This window comes from Colobus angolensis, unplaced genomic scaffold, assembly GCF_000951035.1.
Source record: "Colobus angolensis palliatus isolate OR3802 unplaced genomic scaffold, Cang.pa_1.0 Scaffold11, whole genome shotgun sequence".
Lineage (NCBI taxonomy): Eukaryota > Metazoa > Chordata > Mammalia > Primates > Cercopithecidae > Colobus > Colobus angolensis.
The window spans coordinates 3233468-3242043 of NW_012112030.1; the positions used below are offsets into that span (position 1 = coordinate 3233468).

General features: G+C 44.2%; 1 protein-coding gene across 2 annotated transcripts; it reads left to right on the forward strand.

Annotated features, from left to right (window-relative positions):
* The first annotated feature begins 399 nt into the window (after window positions 1–399).
* Window positions 400–6445, forward strand: NANOG (Nanog homeobox). 2 transcript variants are annotated; one of them, XM_011952652.1, is made up of 4 exons: window positions 400–762; window positions 3892–4154; window positions 5653–5739; window positions 5872–6445. In XM_011952652.1, exons 1-4 carry the CDS (start codon window positions 612–614, stop codon window positions 6286–6288), a joined length of 918 nt encoding a protein of 305 aa, XP_011808042.1. In that variant the 5' UTR covers window positions 400–611; the 3' UTR covers window positions 6289–6445. The 2 variants fall into 2 exon arrangements, with proteins under 2 accessions (XP_011808042.1, XP_011808051.1); XM_011952661.1 differs by having other exon boundaries at window positions 5920–6365.
* Window positions 6446–8576: the final 2131 nt, after the last annotated feature.

Sequence of the window (8576 nt, forward strand, 5' to 3'; positions counted from 1 at the left end):
GAGACGGGGTTTCGCCATGTTGGACAGGCCGGTTTCGAACTCCTGACCTCGGGTGATCCGCCCGCCATGGCCTCCCAAAGTGCTGGCATTACAGGGGTGAGCCACCGCGCCCGGCCTTTTTCTTTATTTTAAAAGTTTTATCCCATTCCTGTTGAACCATTCCTGATTTAAAAGTTGGAAACGTGATGAACCTAGAAGTATTTATTACTGGGTTTGTCTTCAGGTTCTGTTACCCGGTTTTCTAGTTCCCGACCCCGTCTGGGTTACTCCGCAGCTACTTTTGCATTACAATGGCCTTGGTGAGACTGGCAGACGGGATTAACTGAGAATTCACAAGGGTGGGTCGGTGGGGGTGTGCCCGCCAGGAGGGGTGGGTCTAAGGGTGATAGAGCCTTCATTATAAATCTAGAGACTCCAGGATTTTAACATTCTGCTGGACTGAGCTGGTTGTCTCCTGTTATTGTGTAGGCGACTCACTTTATCCCAGCTTCTTGATACTTCTGCTTCTGGAGGTCATATCTCCTAATATCTTCCAGAAAAGTCTTAAAGCTGCCTTAACCTTTTTTCCAGTCCACCTCTTAAATTTTTTTCTCCTCTTCCTCAATACTAACATGAGTGTGGATCCAGCTCGTCCCCAAAGCTTGCCTTGCTTGGAAGCATCCGACGGTAAAGAATCTTCGCCTACACCTGTGATTTGTGGGCCTGAAGAAAACTATCCATCCTTGCCAATGTCTTCTGCTGAGATGCCTCACATGGAGACTGGTAAGAAAAAAATTTATCCTTGAAAGGCCAAGTTACTTAAGGGAAAAGAGAAGGAGAGAGGGTTAAGGGTTCATTTCCCTCTTGAGCAATGATAGACCATTATTATAAGCAAGTGTTATTTATCAACTAATCTTCTGGAAACCCCTCTTTGAATTGTAACTTGGTGGCACCTGCCCTTTGACCATGTCCCAAGTCTCAGGAGTGTGCACTGAGTTGAAGGACACAGAATTTGGCAGTTGAACAGCGTGTAGTAAATTTGAGAAGCTATGGGCTTAGGCATGGTGGAAACAAAAATGTAAGTCAAATGAAGGTGATGCGTACACCTTCACACAGCCCTGGATACACAGCTATAGCAGATGTTACTGCTAATTAACCAGAAGACCTAATATCATAGCTCAGGGACGAGCATGATGTTTTTGTTTGGCCAAAAATGGCATGGCAGATCACGACGAGATTTCTGTAATTAATATATAATTTGTGTAATTCTTTCGACGTCACTAACGGCTGGCTCTTCTCCATTCTCTGGGTTTGTGGATGTTACTGGGCAGCTCTGAGTTTGGGAGCACCTCCCATGTTTACTTCTAAGTCCTGGGAAGTGTTGACCCAACTTGACGGTAAAGATAATTCTAGAAAGTTTAATCTACTAACAGTCAAACAGAACGTAGCTAGAAGTCCAGTTTGCTTCCAAAACCTGTACTAGTACTCAGGCTTCTGACTGGTAGCTGCAAGGGGTGGGGGATCCTCGGGATACTCATTAAGCCACTACCACTTTTTTGAAAATCAATTTTTCAGTAGTTTTCAAAAACTTAAGAATGAACCTGCTTTACCAAGAATGCCATTGGTAACACTGACACTGTAAAATAGCTTAAAAAGTGCATTTACATTTTGACTACTGTTGTAAAGAGTAGGCTGTGGAAAAGGAATAAGTAAACACGATTGCTGTATTTGAGCCTTAGATTTGAATGTCACCCTGCTTTTCTCCTTTTGAGAATCAGGGACTCGCTCTGTCACCCAGGCTGGAGTGCAATGGTATGACCATGGATCACTGCAGCCTCAACCCTGGGCTCAAGTGATCCTCTTGCCTCAGCCTCCCAAGTACTAGGATGAGAGGCGTGTGTCACTATACCCAGCTAATTTAAAAATTATTTTTGTAGAGACAGGGTCTCACTTTGTAGCTCGGGCTGGTCTTGAACTCCTGAGCTCAAGCGATCCTCCACCCTCAGCTTCCCAAGTCGCTGGGATTACAGGCGTTGACCCACCCCGCGTTGCTATTCAGTTTTTCAAAACTTTGCATTAATGTTCTTGTCTTTATAATTTTTTTCTTTTCTTTTTTTTTTTTTTTTTGAGACAAGGTCTTACTGTTCCCCAGGCTGGAGTGCAGTGGCGCGCTCTCGGCTCACTGCAACCTCCGTCTCCCAGGTTCAAGTGATTCTCCTGTCTCAGTCTCTCGAGTAGCAGGGATTACAGGCACATGCCACCACGCCCGGCTAATTTTTATATTTTTTAGTAGAGACGGGGTTTCGCTATGTTGGCCAGGCTGGTCTCAAACTCCTTACCCCAACTGATCCACCTGCCTCGGCCTCCCAAAGTGCTGCAATTACAGGCATGAGCCTCCGCGCCTGGCCACCTTTATAATTTCAGACGTTAAAAATAACAGTGCTGGGTTTGGGAATGAGCAAGTGGGCGTGTTTTCTTTAGCACACATCCAGTGACAGTTTATATAGCTAGCTAATATTTAGGATTTTCCCCAATTCTAATCATTAGTTGAAAGGCTTCCTCTGCTTTTCAGAGCTCCTTGCAAGACACAAGAGATTGTGAATTTTGCTCTTTTAGAGCCTGTCCATTTGTTCTGTGACTGCAGGTTAGAACTGAGAGATAAACACTGGGAAAACTAGGTAATCATTTCTAGTTACAAAATCAGTATATGCCAGGCCCTATGTTAGAGAATTTCAATTGGTTACCTCATTTAAATAAATTTTTGGAGATGAGGTCAGAGCTAGTAAACGGAAGGCCTGGATGGAAACAGAAACTTATCCAAATTCACATATGCTGGTCGTAGCATTAAGAACTGGGCAGTCAGTCACTGGTTTTTTATTTTTTTGAGACACAATCTCACTCTGTCGCCCAGGCTAGAGTGCAGTGGCACGATCTCGGCTCACTGCAATCACCGCCTTCCGGATTCAAGCGATTCTCCTGCCTCAGCCTCCCCAGTAGTTGGGATTACAGGCATGTGCCACCACTCCTGGCTAATTTTTGTAATTTTTAGTAGACATGGGGTTTCACCATGTTGGCACACTGGTCTTGAACTCTTGACCTCAAGTGATCCACCCACCTTGGCCTCCCAACGTGTTGGGATTACAGGCGTGAGCCATCACACCTGGCCGAGGTGCTGGTTTTATAGAATCCCCAGAATCATGTCATTTAAGCAATCATGTAGGTGTTGATGAAGATCATAAACAGAAAGTGATTTAGGGTGAGATGCAATAGGTGAAAATTGGTGGATCTCTATTCTGACCTATTAACACCCAGTGTGGGGGCTTTTGAGCGTCAGTTTAAAGTAAAAAGTGGTAGCGCCGGCCCGGTGCGGTGGCTCACGCCTGTAATCTCAGCACTTTAGGAGGCCGTGGCAGGCGGATCACGAGGTCAGGAGTTCGAGACCAGCCTGACCAACATTGAGAAACCCTGTCTCTACTAAAAATACAAAATTAGCCAGGCGTGATGGTGCATGCCTGTAATCCCAGCCCCTCCTGAGGCTGAAGCAGGAGAACCGCTTGAACCCGGGAGGTGGAGGTTGTGGTGAGCGGAGATTGTGCCATTGCACTTCAGCCTGGGCAACAAGAGCGAAACTCCATCTTAAAAAAAAAAAGTGGTATCGCTGCTTAGCAATGCATTGGCCACTGTTGTAGATCTCTCCCAATGCAGTCTATTATATACAAAATGGAGATACTGATCAGACTTCTTGGATTAATACTGTACAAAGCTTGCCAAAGTGTCAGGGCTGACTAAGAAGTTGCTTCTTATTACTTAGATCTGGGCTTCTGGGAATTATCAAAGTACTTTGAAAACACTTTTTTTAACATATTTGAAAAAAGTTTTAGACAAAAGTGTCCTTTTATTTGTTCCCAACAGTCTCTCCTCTTCCTTCCTCCATGGATCTGCTTATTCAGGACAGCCCCGATTCTTCCACCAGTCCCAAAGGCAAACAACCTACTGCTGCAGAGAATAGCGCCACAAAAAAGGAAGAGAAAGTCCTGGTCAGGAAACAGAAGGCCAGAACGGTGTTCTCTTCCGCCCAGCTGTGTGTACTCAATGATAGATTTCAGAGACAGAAATACCTCAGCCTCCAGCAGATGCAAGAACTTTCCAACATCCTGAACCTCAGCTACAAACAGGTAGGCTTGTTTTGTTGTTGCAATGAGGTAAACAAAAATTAGACTAATTTGCATGGCTAAGATCTCTGTGGATGCACATAGATGTGTGTTCTATGTGTCAGCACATCGCCTCCTGCAAATAATTTAAGTATGAAGATGAAATGCTTTTGTAACTTTCTTCACCTCTTTCTTGACTTAAATATTCTATTACGTGAATGTGTCATAATTTGACCACTTTCCTGCACAGACCAATATTGTGAAAATCTTTCCAACGTTTCCTTAATAAAAAAAGAAGTATGTAACTCCACCTTCCAGGTTAGGAGGAGAATGCCTAACTCACACTGGTTCTCATTAAAATACAAACTTTTGGCCCGGCGCGGTGGCTCAAGCCTGTAATCCCAGCACTTTGGGAGGCCGAGACGGGCGGATCACGAGGTCAGGAGATCGAGACTATCCTGGCTAAGATGGTGAAACCCCGTCTCTACTAAAAAATACAAAAAACTAGCCGGGCGAGGTGGCGGGCGCCTGTAGTCCCAGCTACATGGGAGGCTGAGGCAGGAGAATGGTGTGAACCCGGGGAACAGACCGAGACTCCGTCTCAAAAAAAAAAAAAAAAAAAAAAAAACTGTTTTTTTCTTTCTGCCAGCAACCTCCAGCTTGTTTTGTTTTTATCTGTGTGCATTTGCTTACTAATAAGTCTAATCGTTGTTCATTATTTATTGGCCATTTTCTTTCATTAATTGGCTTATCCTCTTCCAGCCTTTATTTCCTTTTTTTCTCCTGTTTATTTTTGAGATGGAGTCTCATACTGTTGCCCAGACTGGAGTGCAGTGGCCTCATAATGACATTAGCATTACTTTGGCTGGTTTAAGTACAAATGAAGGAAACCTCCACCTCCTGGGTTCAAGGGATTCTCCTGCCTCAGCCTCCCAAGCAGCTGGGATTACAGGTGTCCGCCACGACACCCGGGTAATTTTATTGTATTTTTTAGTAGAAATGGGGCTTCACCATGTTGGCCAGACTGGTTTTCAACTCCTGACCTCAAGTGATCCACCTGCCTCGGCCGCCTAAAGTGCTAGGATTACAGGCGTGAGCCACCACACTTGGCCCTTGCCTTTATTTTCTATCCAAAATGTTCATTTCTCTCTTTTTTTCTGAGACACTCTGGTTCTGTTGTCGCCCAGCTGGAGTGCAGTGATGCAATCTCGGCTCACTGCAACCTTAACTTCCCAGGTGCAAGCGATCCTCTCACCTCAGCCTCCTGAGAAGCTGGGACCACAGACGTGCAGCATTACACCTAGCTAATTTTTTATATTTTTGTAGAGATGGTGTTTCCTCATGTTGGCCATCCTGTACCAAACTCCTGGGCTCAAGCAATCTGCCCGCCTTGGCCTTCCAAAGTTGGGATTACAGGTGTGAGACATGGTGCCTGGTCAGGAATAAAAGTTAGCAATATACTTTGATTCAAAGTACATCTGTATTACTAATATTTTACAATTTCTGTCATTTTTTCCTGCAGGTGAAGACCTGGTTCCAGAACCAGAGAATGAAATCTAAGAGGTGGCAGAAAAACAACTGGCCAAAGAAGAGCAATGGTGTGACTCAGGTAACAGGAAACTTTATTCTGTTCTTTCTTTTCAGTGATCTTTCAATGTTGTCCATCCCTGAAACACACAACTCCAGTCACAGACATTGGTTGTCCTTGTACCCTTTCTGTTAATCCCTCTTTCTCTTTCAGAAGGCCTCAGCACCTACCTACCCCAGCCTCTACTCTTCCTGCCACCAGGGATGCCTGGTGAACCCGACTGGGAACCTTCCGACGTGGAGCAACCAGACCTGGAACAATTCATCCTGGAGCAACCAGACCCAGAACATCCAGTCCTGGAGCAACCACTCCTGGAATGCTCAGACCTGGTGCACCCAGTCCTGGAACAATCAGGCCTGGAACAGCCCCTTCTATAACTGTGGAGAGGAATCTCTGCAGTCCTGCTTGCAGTTCCAGCCAAATTCTCCTGCCAGTGACTTGGAGGCTGCTTTGGAAGCTGCTGGGGAAGGCCTTACTGTAATACAGCAGACGACTAGGTATTTGAGTACTCCACAAACCGTGGATTTATTCCTAAACTACTCCACGAACATGCAACCTGAAGATGTGTGAAGATGAGTGAAATTGATATTACTCAATTTCAGTCTGGGCATCGGCTGAACCTTTCTGTCCCCTCCTCCCCTCCCTGATAGGATTTTTCTACCATGTGTTCCGGTTTCCATTACGCCTATCCAGTCAAATTGATGGAGGGGGCAGTATGGCTGGAGCCTAATCAGAGAGCTTTCTTTTTTTCCTATTGGATCTTCCTGGAGAAAAGACATTTTAATAACTGTGGCTGCTAAGGACAACATGATAAAAGCTGTCTCTGGCTATAGATAAGTAGATCTAATACTAGTTTGGATATCTTTAGAATCTAACCTCAAGAATAAGAAATACAAGTACAAATTGGTGTGATGAAGATATTCCTATTGTTTGGGATTGGGAGGCTTTATTTTTTAAAAACTATTGAGGTAAACGGTTAAGCTGTAACATACTTAATTGATTTCCTCACCGTTTTTGGCTCAGTTTTACTATATTCCCTAATTTGTTGGTTATGCTAATCTTTGTAGAAAGAGGTCTTGTATTTGCTGCATTATAGTGACATTTAGTACTACTTTAGTTGGTTGAAGTGCAAATGAATCAAACAACTATTTTTCCTTGAGTTGATTTTACCCTGATTTCACATAGTGTTTCGATAAGTAAATATACAGCTTAAACATAAATCTTTGTTAAATTTTTGGTTGGGGTGAAGAAGGAAATTAGCTGAGGAGACTGTTGTCTTAGAAATAGATAGAAATAGCTGAGCATGGTGGCCCATGCCTGTAGTCCCAGCTACTTGGGAGGCTGAGGCAGGAGAATCACTTGAACCTGGTAGGTGGAGGTTGCAGTGAGCCAATATCACACCATTGCACTCCCAGCTTGGGCGACAAGAGCAAAACTCCATCTCAAAAATAAATAAATAAATAAATAATAAACAAATATGCCAGTTTTAGAAAAAAGAGCACTTAGGTGCATTGCACCTAGTCTACAAATATAATGGGTTATTTCAGCATATGGATCTATAATTGATGCCAACATTTAAAGTTTCATCAGAGGTCAATATGTAAGTAAATTCTAAGGCTAGTTGAAATAGTTTTATGTTCTCACCTTAAGAGCAGCTACACGGGCATCAGTGAATTATACTAATAATCCTTTTCCCATCTTGTGCCTGCCCTAAATGTATCTGATCTGATAGCACTTCCCTTCACTCTGAAGCAACATGACGTAGGTGACGAGAGTGGTTTTTTCCAGTCTTTTCGCTCATTATTTCCCCAGTTGTCCAATGTTAGTCTCTAAGACTGTCCAATCTAATTATCTAGATATTGGCCAAGAGAAAAGAAGTAAGGTATAGTTCCCTGTGTTTGGTTTTTTCTGTTTTATTTTTTGAGACGGAGTCTCACTCTGTTGCTCAGGCTGGAGTGCAGTGGAGCAATCTTGGCTCAGGGCAACCTCTGCCTGCCAGGTTCAAGTGATTCTGCTGCCTCAGCCTTCCAAGTATAGCTGGGACTACAGGTGCGAGCCACCACGCCCAGCTAATTTTTATATATTTAGTAGAGACGGGGTTTCACTATGTTGGCCAGGCTGGTCTTGAACGCCTGACCTCGTGATCCACCCGCCTTGGCCTCCCAAAGTGCTGGGATTACAGGCATGAGCCACTGTACCGAGCACTTTTTTTTTTTTTTTGAAACGGGCACAGCATGGAGTGCATCTGGACTCACTGCAACCTACACCTCCCAGGTTCAAGTGATTCTTTTTCCTGCCTCAGCCTCTCTAGTAGCTGGCAGTAGATAATGGGAATTTGCCATGTTGGCTAGGCTGGTCTGGAACTCCTGACCTCAGGTGATCCACCTGCCTTGGCCTCCCAAAGTGCTGGGATTACATGTGTGAACCACTGCACCCGGTCTTTTTTTTTTTTTTTTAATGGCTCTTGCTTTGTCCCCAGGCTTTTGAGTGCAGTGGTGTGATCATAGCTCACTGCAGCCTCAACCTTCAGGGCTCAAGCAACCCTTCTGCCTCAGCCTCCCACGTAGCTGGGATTATAGGTACCAGCCAGGGCATTTCGCTCAAAGATAGTTTCTGCTACAACATAAAGGACAATTCATTTCAAGTGTCAGATACTTCAGTTTCGTGCCAAGCCCTATTTGTTATGGACTGAGGAGATAATAGGAAGTACTGCTTGAGTAACTAAAATAGTATGCAAATTCCATTCTCCAAGTCACTACTTCACACTCTTACGAGTTGAGAAAATTTGAGTATGACTTGTAAAGATCCCGTTGCCTATACTTGGCTTTTTAACTTTAAACACCTCATCTTTTAAATGT